The sequence below is a fragment of the Carassius gibelio genome, chromosome B2, assembly GCF_023724105.1.
Source record: "Carassius gibelio isolate Cgi1373 ecotype wild population from Czech Republic chromosome B2, carGib1.2-hapl.c, whole genome shotgun sequence".
Classification (NCBI taxonomy): Eukaryota; Metazoa; Chordata; class Actinopteri; order Cypriniformes; family Cyprinidae; genus Carassius; species Carassius gibelio.
The window spans coordinates 30,761,376-30,786,887 of NC_068397.1; the positions used below are offsets into that span (position 1 = coordinate 30,761,376).

Consider the following 25,512-nt stretch of genomic DNA (forward strand, 5'->3'; position numbering starts at 1 on the left):
CCAGGGTCACATACATGAACACACACGCATACAGATATATATATATATTATTAATCCGAGATTTTATCATACAATATTAATTTTTTTAAGTATATATAATAGTATTCATAGGCTAAGTATATCCTAAACTAAAATAATTAAACAAAATATTTGTTCTAATTTAGTTGTTTTCTTTCTATAGAGAGAAAGCGAAACCACTCATATACAAAGACAGAACAGGCGAGACTTCAGCACCGCGGACAGCGCACGTCTCTCTCTCTCTCTCTCTCTCACACACACACACACACACACACACACACACACACACACGCTCTCTCTCTCTCTCACACACACACGCTCTCTCTAGTTCAAAGACAGACTCGAGTCCCGCCTCTCGGTAGAAGCGCTGTTGTGCTGCGAGCGAGCTGGACGCGATTTAACCAGGACAGAAGCTTCGGCGCGTCATGTTGGACAGACCAGCTTTGAGATCGATGGATTGGTTTTGAAATCGTTTTGGGGAAAACACGGTCTTTTGGCGCAGCTCTCGCGATGGAACTCACGATGGAGAACATGCACGGCGTTGCGTCGCACGCGGGGGACATGATGAATTCCTCGCACGGCAGACCCTCGTCGGCGTCCCACCGGGGCTTGGTGTCCCACGGGCGCTCGGCGATGGTGTCCAGCATGGCTTCGATCCTGGAGGGAGCCGGTGAGTACCGGAGCGACCCCGCGTTGTCGGGGCACCTGCATCCCGCTATGACCATGTGCGAGTCGGGCATGAGTTTGTCCAATACGTACACCACCCTCACGCCGCTTCAGCACCTGCCACCGATCTCTACAGTCTCAGATAAGTTCCACCACGCGCACACGCACCCGCATCACCACCACGCCGCGCACCAGCGCCTCGCCACCGGGAACGTCAGCGGGAGTTTCACCCTCATGCGCGACGAGCGCGGCCTGGCGTCCATGAGCAACTTATACAGCCACTATCCCAAAGAGATGTCCGGCATGGGCCAGCCGTTAACCCCGCTCTCCAACGGCCTCGGTCCTCTGCACAACTCCCAACAAGCGCTGTCTGCCTACGGCCCCGGCGCGCACCTCCCCAACGACAAGATGCTCTCTCCAAGCGGCTTCGAGTCGCACGCGGCGATGCTTTCCCGGAGCGAGGAGCATCTCGCGCGGAGTTTAGGCGGACACGGGCACGGCATGATCTCTAATCTCAATGGGATGCACCCACACAGCCACCTGCACTCGCAGGGGAACGGATCCATGCTGGCGGACAGAGAGCGGCACGGCGGCGGCGGGAGCGCGCACGCCGGAGGCACGGGGCAGGTGGACGAGATCAACACCAAAGAGGTAGCGCAGAGGATCACGGCCGAGCTCAAGCGATACAGCATACCTCAAGCCATCTTCGCGCAGAGGATCTTGTGTCGGTCCCAGGGAACTCTCTCGGATCTCCTGCGCAACCCGAAGCCCTGGAGTAAACTCAAGTCCGGGCGCGAGACTTTCAGACGCATGTGGAAATGGTTACAGGAACCAGAGTTTCAGAGGATGTCCGCCTTGAGGCTTGCAGGTAAGACATCATCACCTTCACACGGCCTTTAGGACATTTAATCCGGAAAAACAGTCAAAATATACACATTTCACACTCTTAAAACGCATGCGTCTGATGGGGACATGGGATTTTACGCATTCATCAAATTGATCCAAAATAACGCGTTGATTGAAACGTTCCAAACAAACTATAACATGCAAACATGGCAGTTTTCTTAGGAAGCTGAACTGTAAAATGTGCTAAATGTATACATTAAATAAATTTCCACCTGATTTAACACATAAAAATAGTTTTATTGGTGTAAATTAATGTAAAAAGGTCGTTTAAATAATATTTTTGACTTGAATAAAACCAGTTAATTTTAACGTTACCATTTTTAGGTTACATTTTTAAGTCTAGATCTAGAATTACTGTAATCGGTGTAACCTGTTTTATATATACTTCAACCTATCTTATAAATCCACACACACACACACACACACACATAGCTATGTTACAATGTATCATTCCTACTTTAACCTATTTTTGTTTTTATAATAAAGTTTTCAAAAGCGGAGTTTGACAGAAGAGAGACTTTTTGAAATCTTCCAGAGAAGCTTTCTTAAAAGAAAACCCTTAATATAAAGAACCTTTTCATTCTTATAAAAATAAATGCTTCAAAGATGATGTTTTCGCATCGATGAGAACCAGTTTTGTTTCATTAAGATCCTTTCAGTGAACTGTACATTTCAATGAGGTTCCATGGACCCGTTATTTCTAACTGTGCATAACAAAAAGATAAAGTATCTAGAAAAAGCACGAATTAGACTTACTGTAAATGCCATTTTAGAGGCTCCCTTAATCTGTTTTCGAATTTTATTGTAGTTCAATTGATAATCATTCAGTGTGTGTGTGTGTGTGTGTGTGTGTGTGTGTGTGTGTGTGTTGGATTAGGTTCATTACACTTTGGTAAAGGAACCTACAAATGCCATTTAACAGTAAAAGGCCTCTGATTTTAACACAAGACAAAGAGCCCTCGTCTGGTTCGCTTAAGAGCCATTTTTCTTTTAAGAGAGACGCCTTGGATTTAAAGAGTGTTGCGGACTGGATGAGCATCAAACATTACAGAACGATTAGCTGTCAGAGGCTGATAGACGACAGATGGAGGTCGCCGCTCGCGGGATTTCTCGCAAATGCTCATATTTGTGTGTTTTTCTGAGTGTCCCTCGTCCTCGGGGTCCATTTGATGCCCCTCGACTCTCACCGGGGCTCAGAAAGACCACCAGCTGATCGATAGCGCAGTTTCCCAGCGTGCTTTTGAAATGAAGCACCGATCGATGCTCGACCCGGGCCTGAGAGGCGGCTGCGCGCGCTTTGTTCTAACGCGCTGTTTACGCGTCCGTTTCCACGCACGCGCGTGACGCTGCATGCGTCTGATGGGGACCTCGGATTTTACGCACTCAATGTGTAGGCAAATTATCCCACTGATTAGAGTTTTCTTAGTAAACCTAGGGCTAACCTGCAATTATTACTTTAAAAAGCTACATGATTTAACACATAAGAATAGTTGCATTGGTCTAAATTAATATACATAGGTCGGTTAAATAATATTTATGTGCTGAATAAAACCAGTTAATATAAATGTTATTAATTTTAGGTTACCTTTTTAGGTCTAGATCTACTTGGAAATTACTGTAATTGCTGTAACCTGTTATTTTGTAAATCTATATATTAACTATACATTTGAACCTGTTAAACTCATATACACAATATTTATGCCTACTTTAACCTATTTTATGCTTTATAATATAAAAATATCTTCTAATAAAAAATATTAATTAGAAATAAATTTGAAATCTATATATCTATATAGAAATCCATTTGACAGTAGATATATTTCGACAGGTGCATGATCTCTGCAAGATCATCATAAAAATGCATGAAAGTAAACTGGTTACTTAGATTCAATTAAAGAAAACATTGTAGTGTGCACACAAATTTAATTAAATTGCATGAAAAAGCATGTAAACACACACATTACAAGAAACTCTTTCAATACTAAAAAAAAAGAAAAAAAAAAAAGGTAAAGAGCCTAATAAAAGCAAAAGTGTGGTAGCATTAGAGCTGTGAAATACTCGACCGCATCTATTCATCATATTGATATTCCAGATGTATTAGTTTCCTAATCAATATATATTCTCCGCTCAGTTTTAGGGGGTTGTGTGGACAGAGACTCATGAGACGTGTGTGGTTAGAGAGGGCAGCGTTAGTGACCTGCGCCGGACACACGTCCACTCTGTGTGCATCTGAATGTCTAATGGATCACATGACAACTCTGATTAATTACTGCCCAGCACAACTAAGACATCCTCTCTCTCTCTCTCTCTCTCTCTCTGAGGTTATTCTGACCAACACAGCATTCAGATCTGCATCAGAGGCATGTCACTCATCTCTTACTCATCTTTTCACAAAATTATACTTCCTGACACCTACATGCATGAGAAATAAAGACCACACAGTCTTTCTTTAATATCTCAATGATAGAAAATGCCCCGTAATCTCACGTTTCTCCTCTTACTGCAAACTGTAAAAAAATTTTTAAATTGTAGATATAGAAAAAGAAACCGATTTAGTTGCCAAAAGCATAAAAATACAGTAACAATGTTTTAAGTTTTACAGACTGAAATTAAATTTGCATTAAACAAAAAAAAAAAAAAAAACTTAAATCTTACTTAAATAATGTATTCATGTAAACAAATACAATTTAAATATAAATGAAATATATAAACAATATAATAATACAATAAACAATTTCACAACATAAAACCCTACATAACATAATTATTTCAGTGAAAACCATCAAATGTGAAAAGAGGATTCTGGGAATGTCAATTTATGGGTTTTCACTGTTAATTATAATATTTTTATAATATTATGTTTTTCACTTACAAAACTATATTTTGCTGAAAAATTACATTTAATGTCCCATTAGATCTATCACAGTTTACCATTAATCAATTAACATTTACCGTTAAATCAACAATAATTTAGTTTTAGAAGAGAGTGTTATGATGTCTGCAATCAAAAGTCAGAGATCTCAAATATTTCTTATTCATTTTATACCTGGATGACAACTAGTGACTTAAATGTGACATTTCAAATAGTATTATACTGAAAAACTGTAAATACTCTAACAATAAGTTTTATTTACAACTTTTAAATTTAGTATTTTTTTTATTTTGATATAGGAATGTGTAACCAAAAGATAATTGAAACAGGTTTAACGTTTAACTGGACTTATATTTAATGCACAAATATCCTTAATAAATATGAAAATGTTTTATGCTTTATATAGAATAACCTCAGACCATGAATTTGGTCTAGAAATAATTTTTATTCAGAAACTGCTAGCAAATTTCACAAATAGTAACACATAAAACTAAACGCAAATTTTTTAGTTTGGAGTATTTTATTCCAATAAACCTTTTAAGGGATTCAGCTCCATAAAAAACTGAGAACATTAGAGACTAAAAATGAATGGTCTTCCTTATAAACAAGACCATAAACCGCTGAGGTCTATTTAAGTATTTTATGCTCTGCAAACACTTTACAAGCGCAGAGATATTGATGCTCCGGAGGCTCTGGTGAATCCATCTTGAGAATAAGCTTCTAATAGAGCTCTTACACAGACACGAGAGGGTCATTGAGTGGTTTAATAACACGTAATCAACGTGAGGACAGTCTAATAAAGCTCTGTGCTTAAAGACACTGAATCAGAGACACAGCGGGAGACCAGAGCTACACTCAAATCCACAGCAGAAACACATGCATTGCTCACCGTTAGTTAATGCATGAGTCAATGTAAACGAATGAAACCTTACTGTAAAGTGTTACTGATAAGTCATAATGTTGTATAATGCACACTTAATATTTTCATAACTCATAATGCATTGCAATAATTATTTAGAACTTTAAAAAACACACTGAGAGAAAACTAAGCAAGCAAGTCGATTTCACACATAATTACAAAGAAACAGTAATGCATTGAAATAAACCATGCATCTTAAATAAAAGTAATGCATTGATCAGAACATTACATTTTAAAGATACATTTATTGTTGTTGTTTTTTTTTACAGTGTAATGCATGAATAATATAAAACAATGGGCATTAAAGAATGCATTACACATGCATTTTAAAGGTCTTAATTTTTATGTGTAATTTAAGTCATTATGAATACATTTTTAATGCATTATGATAGAAAGTGTTCACTTATGATTTAATTAAATCTTTAACCTGCATTTGAAACAGGAACACAGAGGTTTTCAGGTTTTATACGCAGATAATCAAACACAGCATTAGTGAACGATTCATAAAGAAAGCACAGATGATAAAACTACATACAATAATGTGTTTCATTATAGTCTAGAGAGCACAGAGATGAACCTAAAATCATTTCAGTGATTCCCAAATGAAAGCAGCCGCACATGGACATCGTAAGAACACAAGAATCTGATTTATACAGCATTTATACAAAAATGCTACACAAAGAGTTTATACACAAACAGTGCATCTATATCTATCGACATCTAAATCACAAATGCTACTGTAAGTGTTGATTTCTACAGCACAAGAAACAATCCATAAAAGTGACAGAGCATTAGAGCATTACAACAGCAAACGTCTCGGAAAAATCACAGCAGTCTCTCACAAAGCAGCTGTAAACATTAACGTCATTATTCTACTGGCACTTATGAAGCAAAAGCAGCTCGTCTGATGTTTTTAAAGCAGATTGTAAATGTCCAAAGCTGATGAGGACTGAATACAGTATACTACACACCTTACTGTACACTAGGATGATAATAGTGTACTTCAGTTAGTATGATATTCTGTCTCATTGCATCTCTACATTGAACATTGAATTTAATGGCATTCAGTTATCATTTATAAATAAGCAAAATCAAAAAGGAAGAGCCAAGATGATGCTAATATCTGAAGGTAATTTTATATTTGCAGTATTTTTTCAGTTTATTTATCAAACTAGAAAAGGAAGGTTGAGTCAAGCTATGCAGTGCATTAAAAAATAAATAATAAAATAAAAAATTATTACTTTAAACAAAATGTTTATGTTTATGAAAATGTTTAACTTAAATACTAAAATAAAAAACATATTTTTGTATCTTTGAAATCATATTATAGATTTTAATAAAATTCTTTAAAAAAAATCAATTTTCAAATTAATATATATTTATTAATTTATTTTGCTGGGCATTTCTGTCAGTATTCGTAGTCTAAATACTTTTATTTATTATTATTATTTTTATTTATTTATAATAGTACAAAGTGAATGTATGAAGTGAAACTTAACGAGCTGAAACTGTTTTAATTTACAATTTTCAACTTCAATTAAAATCTATTTTACTTCATGTAATGATTTTTTTTGTTTGTTTAATTTTAGTTTCAGATTAAGTTACTTATCTATAATAACCCTGAAACTGATAAATACAGTTTTATAAAAACTATACAGAACTGTTAAAAATAAACTAACTACAATACAATAAAATTAATAAAATGTAAAGTGAAAAAAAATAATATCAAACAAAATATTAACACAAATAAGTCAAAAGCATTGCATTCTGGGATACAGTACTCCATTTAGCATGCTGTTGCATACTACATATTTTGCTAAGATTGGCGTACTAGTACTTAATGCTATATATATAGCAAAAACAGTAAGCGTACGGTGAAATAATGAACAGTATTTGGCCATTTTGATATTCAGTCAGTGAAAAACCTGTATTGTTCAAACATCAATATTAGTGTTAAGTTCTGATCCATAACCAGTGGTTGGTGAATTCTGCCTAGCAACACATGACCACAGTAACTAGCCAATAAAAAACCTGTGCTATTGCTTGATTTTCCAGCTCTGAATCATCTCCAGACTGAACTGTGAATATCAGCACATGTATGTTTCTCTCGTTCATGTGTTAGATCGATAACACCCCCCCCCCTCCTCTCTTTCTCTGCAACACATCACAAAAAAATTAGCCTTTATTCATCCATTATGACTATTGGATTTTAACATTCACAACAGCAAACTACTCTGATATATCTGTGACCTAAACGTTCAGAGTTTCATCTCTGAGCCTCACAAACCTCTCTGTGCATCCATTATATGTGAGAACATCTACAGCACGAGCGCGGCAAAATCTGCAACTTTTAGTCCATTTTAAATTCAGGACGTAGTTGTAATTAAATACACAATAGCAATACTGTCAGATTTAATATTATGCTGTTTTTTTAAAACCAGTTGCACACATATTATCACACTGACTAAGAAGCAAATCACAGCAATACAAATAATAAACTTGCAATTTTATCTAGGTTTAAACATTTTACAGTTTACAGCCGTTTTATATTCACATCACACACACACACACACACGCTTCAGAAGAATCCAAAACAAACCAGTCTCTTCTTTCCCCGTCTCTCTCCTCAAAAGTGTGGAAATGATGGTTAGCATGTTTTAGAGGAGCATGAGATCTCAGAACATGAAGCAGATGATGTCTGACATGAAAGCAGACGGACATTGATTGAGAGAGCTTTGACTTTGTGAGGAGCGCAGGATGGAGGAGAGCTGCTGAAGTGATCGATCGAGGCTTTAATAATTGAGAAGCGTGAAGGAGGGAGACGTGGAGCTGCGTAACACACTCATTGCCATGAATACACACACAGATATTAACACTGAGGTGAGCAACGGCACAACGAGAAGAGAAGAGAAAGGAAAAACTGGAGCGAGATGCTCCACTGATTATCATTTGTGTCTGTCAGCAAATACAAGCAAGATCTGAAGGTTTGAGATGCACGTGCATTGTGTTCACACAAAATAACAGCATTTATCCAGCATGCATGCATCTGATGAATGAAACCAGCACTCATATATTCACATAAGATGCAATAAAAAAATTAAATAAGTGCATTTAATACAAATTGCATTAAATATATTCACATAACAAGATCATTAGGATATGATAGCTGCAATAAGATACACATGCAAATATTAAGATGCATTTTCATTAGCAAATTCAATTTGTGTAGAACAATGCAAAACAGGTGCATTTCCACTCTACAGCGCTCAGATATTTGGTGTCATTGTTTATGTAGGTGTGACTGTGCATGAAAATATGACGGTCTGGTCGCATGTTTAAACGCTTCTACCTGTGCATATGCAGGAAAACTGTGGTGTGTGTGTGTGTGTGTGTGTGTGTGAGGTTGGGTTACAGTGTGTGTCTGCACTACAAATTGTTAAGGCTTATCTGACTTGCGCTGAAACTGTATTGATTTCCTTTCCCCTGCTCGCTCTTACATCTCTGGGGCTCTCGCCAGCAGCAGGAACCAGCCGTGCAACACACACTCACACACACACACACACACACACGGTCGCGCAGACCCCTTCCCTGCAACACCACCAGCTTTCCCATTAACAGATCTGTCTCTGAAACACACACATGCAGAAACAAATGCACAAACACACACAAACACATGCAGCAACACGAAACAAACATGCACAGACACGCACAAATACACAAAAACATGCACACACACAAACATGAGCAATTACACAAAAACGTGCACAAACACACACGCACAACAAACACTAACATGAACAAAGACACACAAAATCACACGCACAACAAACACGTGCACAAACACACACACACAGACACAAGCATAAACACACACACAAACATGCACATAACAGTGTGTGGGATAGAGCTGAGTTCATAATAATATACTTTTTCTGCAGTATTGTATAAGCATTTTATTTTGCACATTGCACATTTCAGCATGTAAAATATGTATCTTAATTTTTTTTTATAAATGTAAATATTTTTATAATTTTTAAGTCTCATTTTAATTCACATTATAACCTAATACATATTTTTTGTATTTATTTTAATATTTATGAATTATTATTTTATTGTATTAATTACTTACCACTTTATTTTAATAGTTTATGCTATTCTTATATTGTATTATTTGTTAATTTCTATGAAGTTCAATTTACTTTAAGTAGCTAATATTAGAGCAAAACTAACTTATTTTATTTAGTAACTCTGACTGTATAGTTCATGTTACATTTACATGCGCAGTACATACTACTTCCGGTTTACTCATCAAACTGGAAAAAGAAAGTCGAGTCTAGCACATTGCATTTTGGGACACAGTGTTATGTTTAATGTGCTGTTGTAACCTTTCCATTCTAGTTTTCATACTTCATAATGCATTCGGTTCCACAAACTGTTTTTTTTTTATTAAACAGCAAATGATTGCAAACATCCTGGAATATACTCCACATGTCACCTGCTCTCAAACACAATCATGAACACATTTATCAAGATTCATTTCAGTGCAGAAAACATGCTTCACAAGTACTCCACTCTGCCATTGGCTGGACAATCACATAGTCCCGCCCCCAGAGCATGATTGACAGGAGCTCAACCAAACAGATCAATGTTCTGAATGCAACAGTGTTTCACTCTTCAGACATCAAACTAGCAAACTGATGTGAACAAAACATTTCAGCTTTAAATTCACATCTCCGAATACAATAATTATATATATGAAAACAAAGTTTTAATAGGACATATCTATATGGTACGAAATCCTTTAGACGTGTGTGTGTGTGTGTGTGTGAAATGTTCAGCATCAAAAACACACTTGAGAATAACACACAAACATAAAAGAAAGATCTTCAAGTGATGGTTTGCTCTTGCAATGACTTCTCTGCTTCCAGATCAATCAAACGGTCTATGAATGGCGTTTAATTGAGCTGCTGGGGATGGACCTGGTCTGTCAGATGTTTGTCCACTGACAAATTGATTTCGGAGACCAGTTAGGAAAGCCCCAAGACAAAGACGAACTCGTCCTGACCTGGACAAAGAGAAAACCTCGCTTATATTAGACAACAAACTCGCTCGCTGATATAGTTCATATTATCTGATCTAACTATAACCAGATTGGTTGAAGGGCCTTCTAATCTGTGTGAGATTTCATAAAGACATTCTTTCAGCACATTAATGCTAAAATAAAAAATTTAAATAAAAAAAAAAAGAATCTGTGTCTTTTAAAGCCAATATGAACCTCTATAAAGACTTCATAAAATCCCAGTCTCATTAAATAAAGTTGAAAAGTTCTAAATCAAGCTATCTGGAGGTATACATTCAGATTATTTAGAAATAATTCATCATATTATAAAATGCAATTGCCCTAGTAATGCATTTTTTTTGGGAAGTAGTTATTTAAAAAAAGATTTCTGTGCATGATATAGGCTTAATTAGTGGATTGGTTGATTATTTATAATTAGCCTAATTTTTAACTCTCTCTCTCTCTCTCTCTCTCACACACACACACACAGATGAGTAACTGAGGTCAAACTCTGTTTAAGTCGCATAGGATGCTGCACAGTAATAAATTCTCGACATGTTTCTTTGAATTATTCGAGCAGATCCACACGACAGATATTGACTACTGTCTGCATTCGTAAAAGTGCTATTTAATATCTAAACAAGCAATATAAATATGAATTCTTCTGAGGTGTTTGGGACTATGAGGCAGCCTGCATTAAAAAATAATCAATGCTTTATAGGCTAACTCACCTAATAATATTGTGATGCTGTTTTTTATCATTATTATTTGTTGACATAAATCTTACAGTAACAATACATTTTTAAACATAATATTAATTCCTGAAATAGGTCAGATAACCCGCTTTTATTTCATTTCACAGAAAACCGCTGGTCAAATTATTTCTTTCTTTATCGGATACTGTCATTTAATTTCATTATTATTTACTCATCGCGCGCGCTGATATGGATGGACTTTTTATAACAAACACGCAATTCATTAATAAACACATTTTTATGTGAGTGCTGATCGTATTAAAACGTGCATGGAAATTAATTATTAATCTTTTATTTTCACAATGAAAAGTCGTGAAAAAAAAAAGGATTTTAATTTGTGGTGCTTGCAGACAAAACACGAAGAACAGATTTTTTTTTTTTTTTAAACATCACATTAATTTTATTATTTCTTCTTTAGCATACATTACATAAAATGTATCAACAATTCATCTCGAAGAACAGATTTATGTGGCGCGTGCGCACGACATGATGCCAAACACACACACACACACACACACACACAGAAATAAAAATCGAATTAAATTATCCGCTTTAACCTTATTGTTGTCAAACGCTCAGTGCGTCAATGATGAACATTGACATCCTCTCAAAACCAGCACAGCTTCATTTTACCTTCACTCATACTGAACTCTTAAGATAAATATATATACAGTCTTGTTCAAAATAATAGCAGTACAATGTGACTAACCAGAATAATCAAGGTTTTTAGTATATTTTTTATTGCTACGTGGCAAACAAGTTACCAGTAGGTTCAGTAGATTGTCAGAAAACAAACAAGACCCAGCATTCATGATATGCACGCTGTTAAGGCTGTGCAATTGGGCAATTAGTTGAATTAGTTGAAAGGGGTGTGTTCAAAAAAATAGCAGTGTGGCATTCAATCACTGAGGTCATCAATTTTGTGAAGAAACGGGTGTGAATCAGGTGGCCCCTATTTAAGGATGAAGCCAACACTTGTTGAACATGCATTTGAAAGCTGAGGAAAATGGGTCGTTCAAGACATTGTTCAGAAGAACAGCGTACTTTGATTAAAAAGTTGATTAGAGAGGGGAAAACCTATAAAGAGGTGCAAAAAATGATAGGCTGTTCAGCTAAAATGATCTCCAATGCCTTAAAATGGAGAGCAAAACCAGAGAGACGTGGAAGAAAACGGAAGACAACCATCAAAATGGATAGAAGAATAACCAGAATGGCAAAGGCTCAGCCAATGATCACCTCCAGGATGATCAAAGACAGTCTGGAGTTACCTGTAAGTACTGTGACAGTTAGAAGACGTCTGTGTGAAGCTAATCTATTTTCAAGAATCCCCCGCAAAGTCCCTCTGTTAAAAAAAAGGCATGTGCAGAAGAGGTTACAATTTGCCAAAGAACACATCAACTGGCCTAAAGAGAAATGGAGGAACATTTTGTGGACTGATGAGAGTAAAATTGTTCTTTTTGGGTCCAAGGGCCACAGGCAGTTTGTGAGACGACCCCCAAACTCTGAATTCAAGCCACAGTACACAGTGAAGACAGTGAAGCATGGAGGTGCAAGCATCATGATATGGGCATGTTTCTCCTACTATGGTGTTGGGCCTATTTATCGCATACCAGGGATCATGGATCAGTTTGCATATGTTAAAATACTTGAAGAGGTCATGTTGCCCTATGCTGAAGAGGACATGCCCTTGAAATGGTTGTTTCAACAAGACAATGACCCAAAACACACTAGTAAACGGGCAAAGTCTTGGTTCCAAACCAACAAAATTAATGTTATGGAGTGGCCAGCCCAATCTCCAGACCTTAATCCAATTGAGAACTTGTGGGGTGATATCAAAAATGCTGTTTCTGAAGCAAAACCAAGAAATGTGAATGAATTGTGGAATGTTGTTAAAGAATCATGGAGTGGAATAACAGCTGAGAGGTGCCACAAGTTGGTTGACTCCATGCCACACAGATGTCAAGCAGTTTTAAAAAAACTGTGGTCATACAACTAAATATTAGTTTAGTGATTCACAGGATTGCTAAATCCCAGAAAAAAAAAATGTTTGTACAAAATAGTTTTGAGTTTGTACAGTCAAAGGTAGACACTGCTATTTTTTTGAACACACCCCTTTCAACTAATTGCCCAATTGCACAGCCTTAAGAGCGTGCATATCATGAATGCTGGGTCTTGTTTGTTTTCTGACAATCTACTGAACCTACTGGTAACTTGTTTGCCACGTAGCAATAAAAAATATACTAACAACCTTGATTATTCTGGTTAGTCACATTGTACTGCTATTATTTTGAACAAGACTGTATATATATATAATTTATCAAGGTATTCTACAGAATTTTAATATTGCATTTATTTTATTAAATCAAATAGCCTATATTGTTGATAAGATATTGTTGAACTCAGAATTTAAGCCAGTGAACAATTCACTTGAGGACACTTGGTTCCGTATTACGATTTTTTTAAATCAACATTGTTTGGCAAAAAAGAAAGAAAACACCTTTGCAGTGATATTTTAAAGGTGCTGTAGGGAACTTTTGTAAAAATATACTTTTTACATATTTGTTAAACCTGTCATTATGTCCTGACAGTAGAATATGAGACACATAATCTGTGAAAAAAATCAAGCTCCTCTGGTTCCTCCCAGTGTCCTATTGCCATTTGCAGAAACTCCATTGCTCCCGGTAAGAAACAACCAATCAGAGCTGCGGTCCGTGACTTTGTTTGTGTTCAAAATTTATAAAAATGTATATAATAAGCGAGAACACCATGAATCCATTTTCCAAACCGTGTTTTTGGCTTGTCCTGAATCACTAGGGTGCACCTATAATAAGTGTTTATATTCGGACTATTTTAGATTGCTTCGGGGGTACCGCGGCGGAGTAACCCAGTACCTTTGTGATTCTTCATAGACATAAACAGAGAGAAGTAGTTCCGGCTACGATGTTCTTCCGCAAGACGCAAGCAGTTCTGTTTATTAACCGCTAGAGCGTCAAAAGTTCCCTACCGCAGCTTTAAGCAGTAGAAAGGAGCCGCATTGATTAAATAACTGCAGCAACATGTACTGGGTGTGTATTGTTGATCTGGTTTGTGTTGACTGGGCTTTGATTGACATGATGTTTCTCGCCAGCAGTAGCCCGGCCTGCGCGGGAGAGGGTTCGTTTCACCGCTCCCAAAAACAGAACCGCGCCGCTCAAGCCATCGATCCCGAGCCGAGCTGTGAGCGGCCTGGTGCGGTTAGTTATCGACCCCGCCCCCCGCTACGCCCACACGCACACAGACCACACCCACCTCAGCAGACGGCATGCTCACATATGTACAATAACTGCAATGTTCATTTAATTGACCTTTTGAGGTTCAAGCCTACGGAAATAGGATTTATTTTGCACAAATGTTTTATTATTATTATTGTTGTTTACGTACTATTTATATATAGCTACACAGAAATGGACTTTAGCGTGCATTTTACATGCAATGGTTAGGTTTAGGGTATAGGTGCTTATTTGCCAATATACGCCAAAATGCGTATCATATGCACGCCAAAGTCCCCCCCCCCCAAAAAAACACACATTGAACGCACTATTTATGTCTACTGCAGCCTTGTTTTAACTCGTGTCAAAAATTCAATATAACGTCTAAATATATGACTAAAGTTTATTGTAATAAAGTAAATCTAATCCTAATCTGGCACCGTTGCTTTGGTATCAGTTTAAAACTGCCTACACATTAAAATGTACAATGGATCATTTTCTGTAACAATTAGGCTATAATCCAACCATTGCAGAAGCAAAACACCTTTTTAGTCACAAGAAGCATCTTCACAATTTTACACATATTAAACGACTGGTTGAGTCTACACAAACACTCACAGACACACACTAGAAAGTCTGTTTAGAAGAAAAAAATTTTAATTTTTAAATTAAAGAGTTAGCCTAAGCAAAAGAATACGAGATTGTGATGAATAGATTAGATGAATTAATGAATACTGATTTAGGCAACCCTCATATTCTATAAAAAACTGCCATATGAATTCAGAAGAACATAGGAAATATAAATAAAGGACAAACTGCAGCAGTATACTCATCCATCTGAGTGATAAGATATCAATATCAGCGCTTATTGGATTACAAAACTAAACAGACTCTGCCCATTAAAATGTCATCTGCAAACATCACACACACATCCCGAGTTCAATGTCTTTTCTGTGATTATGCGCCTTCCTTCACACGAGTCAACATGGATAATATTCGTATTTTATCAGTGCGGGTTTATATAGTCTTGATGTCACAGACAACCCTTAATATGCTGTCTGATATATTTTGTTTACAAATGGTTCCTTATTCTGGCGCAACTGAGTCTGATTTATTGCAACCGGTATTAAAAGGAATAACAACTAAACTGTTGAAAACCCAAAATGTTCAGCAAACTATGGCAGTATTAAGAGCTGCACACTGTATTATTATTGAGCTGGAGACGCAGAGTTATCAAAGCTGGCACGCGCTGCTGTGAGACACGGGCTATATATTAAATACATGTTTCATGGGAAGGTTTAAAAGCAAAGGTCAATCGATTCCTGGACTATTAACTTGTTAGGAAAAGGGTTAAAATGAAGCAACTGAATGCGGTTCTCATAATAAGCGACAATAAAAGGAATATACTGTCTAAAAGGATTTATGTGAACTCATTTGGACCTGGAGGAGCTAGAGGTCATTTTTTGCATTTACAGATATTAGTTAGCTATGCAACCAGATTCGCTTTAATAAGGTTATTTTGGTTCGTTTGCTGAAATGAAATGCATCTTCATTTGGTGTATAAAATAAAATAAAACAATTGGCAATCGGTTTCAGCTGATTCTTTTCATCTTAACAGATATACTAATAAAAAGTAAGCATTTCCCTGTTCGAGGCATATAGATCAGCATTTTATGGTGTTTTTGGTAATTATTAGCCTATTTTCCCACAGTCTTGCAATGCATTGCGTTCATTCACCAATGCTCCACGCTTGAGATCTGAATAAACTGTGCGTGAAATTATAGTGTTGTGCATTTTCAGTGTTTTAGGCTATATGCATTGTCTACTCGCCTGTTGCAGTTTCTGTTTTCCATAGAGGCACTGTAAGTGATCCGCATGGTTATGCGCAAAGTCCAAAGACATCTGAAGCCAAATGACAGTTTTGCATTAGGGAAACTCCTTCACATTTTCTGAAATCCCACCTGTACTATTCAAAATGGCGCCTGTAGACACGCGCCAATCACATGAAACATTATTGGCTCGTGCGTCTCTACACACGCACGTGGCGACGTGACGTTACACTGAATGCAAGCGACCGAATGAATGCATATTTAATTGCATCCTCATTTCTGTAGTGTTTTGCACGTGCACTTGCTCTGGCATTTTTATTATTCTTGCAGCTGCTTTTTTTAAAAAGCTTCTTGTAGTCTATTTTATATGCATTTGCTAAATGAACATGTGGCTAAATATTGAGTGAATAATATCAATTTTAGTACGATCATATTAGCTTATTATTCTTGCGGTATATCTCCTGAATGGTGATTCTGAATACATTCGGGTTCAAAATAATAGCCTATTTTTTTATCTTTAAGACCAACATTTGAGTGCAACCATGTTAGGCTATTATCATGGATGTATAAATAAATAAAGCAAGGTAGGACTGTACGGGCTGCTCGGTGTTTTGAACGGATCTGCTGGTTTTTGAATGTTAAAGTGCGTCTAATGTGCGTCTTTCTTCTTTCTGTCTGCGCTCTGCTGTTGCCCTAAAAGCTGCAATGATCGATTTTCCTCTGTTTTCTCTTGCGCACGTGGTCCAGTAATCAGGGCCCCTTCCCGGGCGATCGATCCGTATTGATCCCCCACGGAGCGCGTGACACCGGGAGGAGGCTGGTGGGGAAGAGCCGAGATGATGCTCGATACAGAAACAGCAGACAATCGGACAAAAGAGCTGTACATATTGGTCAGAGAAAAGGAGAGTCTATATCTTATTCTCCATCATTCTCCATGTATGATTTTGTTTTGTCTTCACATCTGTCCAGCAAAGACAGCTACGATGTTCTTATGAATCAAAATACCGAACAAACCCTAACCTAAAATATTCAGAATGTTCCTAAACGTCTCTCAATAAAGTTTAAGTGATGTATATAGCCTACATCTCTAAAATAATTTAAATAATATAGTGTATTAGTCAAGGGTGGTTCTAGGGTGAGTGGAGATTCGGGGCTTAGCCCAGAAAAATCCATGTATGTGACTTTTTATTTTAATAAATCAGAAAGATTTACCTTGTTTAAAATATACAAAAGCAATAAAACAAATTTAAAACATTTTATTTAAAGTATTGAGAAAATAAATTTGCTTTTTGCTAACAAAAATTAAGAATTGCAAAACAAATGAAACAGAGGAAAGCAATGATTTTGCAATATATATTTTCCATGGTCATATCTATTAATTTATTTGCAAGGCTGCTTTTATTTTGCATGTCAGTCTAGTTTGAGCATGCTATACCATTTTTCCTTTGCGCTTCACTTTTCTGCACGTCTCTCTTTGTGGCAATGTTTTGACGTGGGGGCGGAGTTAATGGACGGGGGGCGTGTACAACATGCCTCCATGGAAGTGACGTCATCGGCCGGAGACGGCCCGAGATCCAGGTCCTGTCATGAGCAGAGACTTTCCAGTGGATCGTTTATTTTTATTCAGTAGCATTATGTTCATGTTTTCGTTTTATTTACTTTATTAACAAATGTATGTGTATTAGCAGCGTTTGCTCAAGTTAAATAAGTTGTTAACATGAACATCTGCTGTTTATTTCTCTCCATGTGCACACTTTTATAGCATTATGTGTATTAAGATCGCAAATCTTTTGAGTCAGTTCGGGAGTTCGGATCAGGATCGCGAATCATTTGAGTCAGTTCGGGAGTTCGGAGCGGGATCGCGAATCATTTTAGTCAATTTGGAGATCGCGAATCATTTGAATAAGTTCGGGAGTTCGTAGCGGGATCGCGAGTCAGTTTGGGGTTTGCAAATCATTTGAAGCAGTTCGGGAGTTCGTAGCGGGATCGCGAATCATTTGAGTCATCTGACTCCAGTTTGGGAGTTGGAGCGGGATCGCGAATCATTTGAATCCATTTGGGGATCGCGAATCATTTGAATCAGTTCGGGAGTTCGTAGCGGGATCGCGAATCAATTGAGTCAATTTGGGGATCGCGAATCATTTGAATCAGTTCGGGAGTTCGTAGCGGGATCGCGAATCATTTGAATAAGTTCGGGAGTTCGTGGCGGGATCGCGAATCATTTGAGTCATCTGACTCCAGTTTGGGAGTTGGAGCGGGATCGCGAATCATTTGAGTCAGTTTGGGGATCGCAAATCATTTGAATCAGTTCGGGAGTTCGTAGGGGTTTCGCGAATAATTTGAGTCAGTTTGGGGTTCGCAAATCATAGCTGTATATGGATTGGCATTTTTAACTAATTTAGTAGCTAGTTTAGTATTTATTTAGTAATACGTTTTCCACGCTTATTAAGGTGTGAAATGTGAACTCGTATTTTGGTTTTAATGATGTGCCTTTTAACAGTATCAAGTATATTCTAAAACTAAACAAATCGTGCCTAAAAAGTGCATGCATCTAGGCTAATGTAAAGTTACATGATTAAATCATACTAGTGCGCGTGTGCATTTTGAGTGCGTTCTTTCACTGCATTATTCGGTGTATTCAAATGCATTTATGAATGCATGTGAATGATCACAAAATTCAAGATATGAACCCTTTGTGCTAAAAGGGTTCTTTCAATTAAATGATTGGTGCATGGATGGATAGATAAAATGATGGATAGATAGATAGATGCATGAACTGCTGTAGAGTCAGTATTCTGATTGAGTGATTCTGCATGTGTGTATGTGTATGGTATAGTAGTGTGTGTGTGTGTGTGGTGGTATGAATATGATGGATGAGTGAGCTGCAGCTTTAGAAGGCAGCAGTAAACAGATTTGACTGTGTAGGGTAGATCGATTGGCTCATGGCTCTCTGTAATTAGACATACAGCGCTTGGCCTGGCATCAGCCTCCTCAGCACAATCTCACCGGGAGAACCCTCACACCGCAAGAGTGTGTGTGTGTGTGTGTGTGTGTGAGAGAGAAATACAGACACATGCAAGAGAAGGAATATCAGAATTCTACAGTAAGAAACAGAGAGGGATGTTCCGTGCATTAGCAGACGATTAGGTTATGTTTTAATGAATGATAAGATGCAGGACTGTGAAACGCTGACATCATGGATTGTGTTGCACGGACAGATCCTGCTCTCTGTGGTGCTTGATGCTAAAAAGTGGAAATTGCTTGGGATTTGGCAGTGTTTTATAGAATCAGCTGTGAGCACGAACACATGAATAAAAATCCTCTGGATGACTGCAAACAGCTCACAGAGGAAGAGTGGATTTTGCCTGAGGGTCCTCAAACATGAGTCCCACACTAAACACACACACACAAACACACACACACAGAGTCACTGAATGTACTGGTTTGTGCTTAACTACAACAAATATTGGTCAAATATACGTCAAAAGCAAATTAAATGCATAGACCTGCAAAATGCACACTCTTAAAAATAAACATATTTATTGGCATCAATAGTTCCATGAGGAACCATTGATTTTTAGAACTGTTCACTGAAAGCTTCTTTGGGGAACCAAAATATTTTAGTTTATTTTCTTTTAAGTTAAACACAAAACAGAATTATCTGATTGCAATGAGACCCTTAGGGACTTTTTCTCAGACAGAATAGCCTCAAGAGGTGAAAGAGGAAGTGTAGATAAACGAACATCTTGCTGGGTCTGAATGTGATAATGTCTAATTTAAAGATAAATGTAGTGGGAAGGATGTTTGAATGCCTCGACCATTGTTCATCTATGCCATCTTCGAGAGCAGGGAGTAGAGAAGGACAGCAATAAAAAGCACTAAATAGTTTTTCTATAAAACCACATTTGCAAACTTTATTTTATAAAGTGTAACATGGATTTTATGCAGTAATTTGGCCTTCACTGTCTGATTTGTGTTATTATTGGTTGTGTATTGCACATTTAAACATATCTGGGGACAGTATGCATGCAATATACTCCAGGAATTATAATCATTACAAATAACTATTCTGTAAGTAGCAGAAATTATTTCCTGTGCATTATATCATTTAATGTGGGTGTTCTATTCTTCTGGGGTTTACAAGCTCAGAGACATAAACTGTTTTGATAAATAAAAATTATATATATATATAGATTTAAATATGAATCAGATGTCTGACTTTGAAACCGAGTATGTTTCCTGTAAAGATAACTGGCTTATACTAATAGTGGAATGTTTATTTTTACCCAGGAGCTTGACTTTTTGAAGCTCCGCCCTTTTCTGAAAAAGGGGCTGGAGCACCAGCTCATTTGCATTTAAAGGAACAAACTCCGAAACAGTGCGTTTTGGGTCATTCCCTAAAGTGGCAAATTTAACAAGCTAAACAAAACTTCATGTATACACTCTGGGGACAACAGAGACTTCTTTTACATCTTCTAAAATACATTCCCTTTAATGTTATGATCAAATGTTCTTCCAGTAATATTCAAAAGAACATTTATTCAAAGGTCTCTGGTCTGTAATAAAGTTCTCAAAACGTTAGCATAAAATGATCATGTATACATCGTTCATATAACTTTTTTTTTACTTTTGATGCTTGTCTGACATTTTTTTGTTAGTCTACTACTTGTTACAGAACGTTCCAAAAACATTCAAAAGTAACATTTCGATAATGTTTGCAAAACGATAAAATGGAATGTTCCGTTAACACTCAAATATCCAAGAAAAACATTAACGGAATGTTTGTTTAAAAAGTTCTCTTGACTTTAACAACATTCTCAAAACGTCAGCACAAAAACATTATTTATACTGTACATCACTCATGGAACGTTTTTCTTCGAATATTTTAGTTGGACGTTCATCACTTTTTTTTATTATTATTACGTGTTTCAAAATGTTCAGGTAACATTCAAAAGCAACTTTACTATATAAAATCATAAAATGCAATCTTCGCTAACAATTTTTTATGTTTTTTTTACATTTTAAAAACTGGATGATTTAAATTTTTCGAGAACATTCCAAGAGAGACAAAAAAATTCCCAACATATTTTTGTGAGCTGGATATAAATGTATTAAATATAAATTGAAATCTAAATCACACTATCACGGTGTTAGATATTTTTAACTAGTATTTCTGACTAGCTATATGCATATAGTGCTTTAAACCCATTTTTTGTTTACCACGTTTGCAATCAATTCTGAAAACTAGCAGACAGAAATCACACTCTATTGAATTTCTTCATCAGTTTTCTACTGGATGCATGATTTTCTGGACGTTGACTTCTTGTATTTTCACTCGTCTCTTTCTCTGTTTCTCCTCCTGGCAGCCTGCAAAAGAAAGGAACAGGAGCAGCACAAAGACAGAAACATGGTTCCCAAGAAGCAGCGCCTGGTCTTCACCGACCTCCAGCGGCGAACGCTCATCGCCATCTTCAAGGAGAACAAGCGTCCCAGCAAAGAGATGCAGATCACCATCTCGCAGCAGCTGGGGCTGGAGCTCTCCACCGTCAGCAACTTCTTCATGAACGCTCGCCGCAGATGCGTGGACCGCTGGCAGGACGAGCACGCGGTCAGTCCCGGGCCCGGCCCCTCGGGGAACACTTTCTCCAAGGCTTGAGCGTCTCGGATGCGGAGAAACCCGGTCCAGATGCAACATCTGAGCAGCAGCTGATGATGATGATCTACGGCGCACATCAAATCTCACAAACCTCTTCGGTGCACGGCGGATGTGGATGAATCATTTGCATTACTTATTTTAATTCATTAGTCCTGTGTCTTTCTCCTCGTGGATACTTCAGTCGTTCCCCACCTGTGCTTGATATTTGAGCTAAGACATCTCTCATCTCAGTCTCTGGATTGGCCGAGCAGAATATTCTCTCTCTCATAGAGCAGCAGAAAGAAGGAAAAGAAGGCAATACGTATTTTAGCACACGACCCTTGGTTCTCGACTCCTTGACCTTTGACCTGTCCTTGACACATCAGGATGTTTAAACATGTATCGCGGTAGCTCCTCGCCGTCTCAGTCTGTACTTTCACTGCCAGCGTGGCGCCTTGTTCTTGCTCCAGCACAATGATAAAGGGATGCAAAAATCAATCAGTCCTCTGTTTCGGCCCCTAAAGAATCATGTTACCGTGGGGGTCCTACAGAGGGCTTCATCTGCACAGAGCAATGGCGCCACCTCCTGGAAGACCCCAGAAACACACGCTTCGTCTGCTGCAGGACATGCTTGCTGCCTTCAAGTCTGCTGTTTTAGCATTACTCATATACTATTATAGTTTTTTATTTAAATTAGTTTTTAAAACTAAAGTTCTGTTTTAAAATTTGTTGTGGTTTTGCTATTTTAATTATTTTTAAAACGTATGCGTATATAGTTTTTATTAATTTTATTTCAGTTTGTTTAAGTATCATTGCTATCATTTTATTTATATTTTAAATATTTTTATTTTTATATAGGTTTAAGCAATTTTGTTGCATTGTAATTGTATTCCTTTAAAAAAATATCTAAATATTAGTTATTTAAATATTTAAAGTTGAAATGTTGCCTTGGCGAGTAAGTTTTAATATTTAATTTCCATTAAAATTTATTAATTTATTTAAAGTGCTGAATTTTTATTTTTATGTATATGTATAGTTTTTAGTTTTAGTTACCATTAATAACCCTGAATCAAGTCAATTTACAATGATACCATTTACCATTTTCCCATTATTTTTATTGCAATTTGCACAATCTCAAGGAGGAACGACCCAGAAAGACTTGAAGGCAGCATGAATCTGTCTTTTTCTCATACATTTGCTTTTTTTATCCATTCATGTCTTACATCCAAAAGGTATTTTCCGTTACCAAAGATGAAACAATCAGTAACCAAACAAACGCAGAGTAAAAGCTGTTGATTATTTTCCTCCTGTTCGTGGAGACCTGCAGCTTTAGTGGCCAAACCTAAAGGTAAAATGTCACTGTATGATAACTGAGTGCCAACGACAGATGCCTTAACGATAATCATAAAGGAAGACTCCCTTCTTTCCCATGAGTCTGTGCGGGAGAATCTGACAAATCATGTGAAATCCTTCCCACAGCGGCTGAGAAACACTCATCCACTCAAGCCAAATCGTTCCATATACCAATACATACTGATAATGAAACTGTAAATATCTTTCCTCCTTGTTTTCCTTCCCTCTCTCTCTCTCTCTCTCTGTTCCTCTATAATAACGATGCGGGTAAAAATAGTTACATAGACACAAAGTTTGTATTAAACCTCTTGACTCTTTGTGCTCTGTTGTGCATAAACTAAGTGTAAAGAAGCACCTTGTGACGACGGGAAATGAAGAAAAAAAGGGATTGTTGTGAATAACGAACAGACTCCTGAACTCTGGACTCTCGCAGCTGTAGAGATGTCTTCAATCCAAAGGCTCCTGCTGGAGAAAAAGACCGTTCGCCAAGTGATGGTCATCTTTGCTCACTTTCTGTCTCGCTGTCCGGACAGGTAAGACAGCAGACGTCTGTAGCATTTCCACAGAGAGCTTTGAGCCACGGCCAGGCGAAGAGCGAGGTTTTCTTAAACGGTGTCATTGCAAACTCTGATGTGAAGCAAAAATGTGGAAAGAAGCGAACACACACCTCGTTTGTAGTGAGAATCAATGTGGCTACCTCACAGAAACACAGTGGTGTGTGTGAAACAGCCACTGATACCAAAGATTCTTCTTCAGCCTGCCAGTGTAACCATCATCATCATCATCATCATCATCATCAGCCAACTATTGCTTACAAACACACAATCACATATGCATAGCTGTCTAATTGGGGACATGCAGGAATAGTTCAACCAAAAATTTAAATTTGAGAATTATGTGCTCACACTACAGCCATCTGAGATGTGGATGAGTTTGTGTCTTCATCAGATTTGGAGAAATGCATCAGTGTCTCATCAATGGATGCTCTGCAGTGAATGGGTGCCGTCAGAATGAGAGTCTGATAAAAACATCACAATAATCCACAGCACTCCAGTCCATCAGTGAACATCTGGAGAAGACAAAAGATGAAACACATCCAGCATTAAGATGATTTTAACTCAAACACATAGAGTCTATAATCCAGAATAACATTTCCTCCAGTGAAAAAGTGTTCTGGTCTGAATCAGGAGAGAAATCTGCACAGATCGAGCAGTGTTTAAACAGGAGATGCACAATATTTGGCCAGAAGTGAAGGTTTGACGTCTCTTGTCTTCTCCAGATGTTCACTGATGGACTGGAGTGCTGTAGATTATTGGGATGTTTTTATCAGACTCTCATTCTGACGGCACCCATTCACTGCAGAGCATCCATTGATGAGACTCTGATGCATTTCTCCAAACCTGATGAAGAAACAAACTCATCCTTATCTTAGATGCCCTTAGTGTGAGTGCCTTTTCTACACATTTTCACTTTTGGTGAACTGTTCATAACCTAAACTCACAAGCTAAACACACACACACACACACACACACACACACACACACACACACACAGAGTAGTCAGACTGCATTATGCCACGGTGAAGGATGTGGCAACTATGCAGGACAAGTTGAGTGCCTTTTTCCTTCAACCACGGGTGGAATTGCTCTGGACACACTCTCAAACACACACACACACACACACACACACTTTTTAAAACATGTATTTTGCATAGCTGCATATCTTGCATAAAAACAAGGGACTTCGTTTCCATTCAGACAAAGAAGCACTTTGTTTTTTATTTTAATGAAAGTAGTTGTTTTTCTATTTGCTGCATTTATTTAAGTGTATTTATTCATCTATGAAGTGTGCAGGAGTCACAGACGAGCAGTTAGTGATGCTTAACACGTGATATTACTGTAAACGTGTGCCGTCGCCTCTGGATTCACACACACACACACACACACACACACACTTCCAACAGAGCTATTTTTGTGTAACTTACAGTATTCTGGAAGTGTGTGCTTGAGATAATCGTGTAAAACTGAGGTACACCCGCACTGTCAGAGGTCGTCCAATCATATGCCTCCATCGATCATGCACACAGACATTCGACCAATCACGTCATCTCACGCTGGCAGGCACGTGTTGACAATGAGAATTCTGATATACCTCAAACACTTGTAATGTAAAGGTAACCTGATGAAACAATAACGATGATAGTAGAAGATAATGTTGCTAAACAATAGTTTTGGAAATATTGTGACTTGAAG

The 25,512-nt window shown here is 37.5% G+C and overlaps 1 protein-coding gene across 1 annotated transcript; it reads left to right on the forward strand.

Moving 5' to 3' along the window:
* The first annotated feature begins 465 nt into the window (after window positions 1–465).
* On the forward strand, window positions 466–22,691 carry LOC127950532 (one cut domain family member 2-like). The gene is made up of 2 exons (XM_052547654.1): window positions 466–1,552; window positions 21,639–22,691. Exons 1-2 carry the CDS (start codon window positions 529–531, stop codon window positions 21,926–21,928), a joined length of 1,314 nt encoding a protein of 437 aa, XP_052403614.1. The 5' UTR covers window positions 466–528; the 3' UTR covers window positions 21,929–22,691.
* The last annotated feature ends 2,821 nt before the right edge of the window (window positions 22,692–25,512 follow it).

What these genes read in the sequence shown, in the direction of transcription:
- LOC127950532 (XM_052547654.1), top strand. Translation starts at nt 529, where the DNA reads ATGGAACTCACGATGGAGAACATGCACGGCGTTGCGTCGCACGCGGGG. An exon ending in GTCCGCCTTGAGGCTTGCAG is followed by an intron (nt 1,553 to 21,638) that starts GTAAGACATCAT and finishes TCCTCCTGGCAG; the next exon opens with CCTGCAAAAGAAAGGAACAG.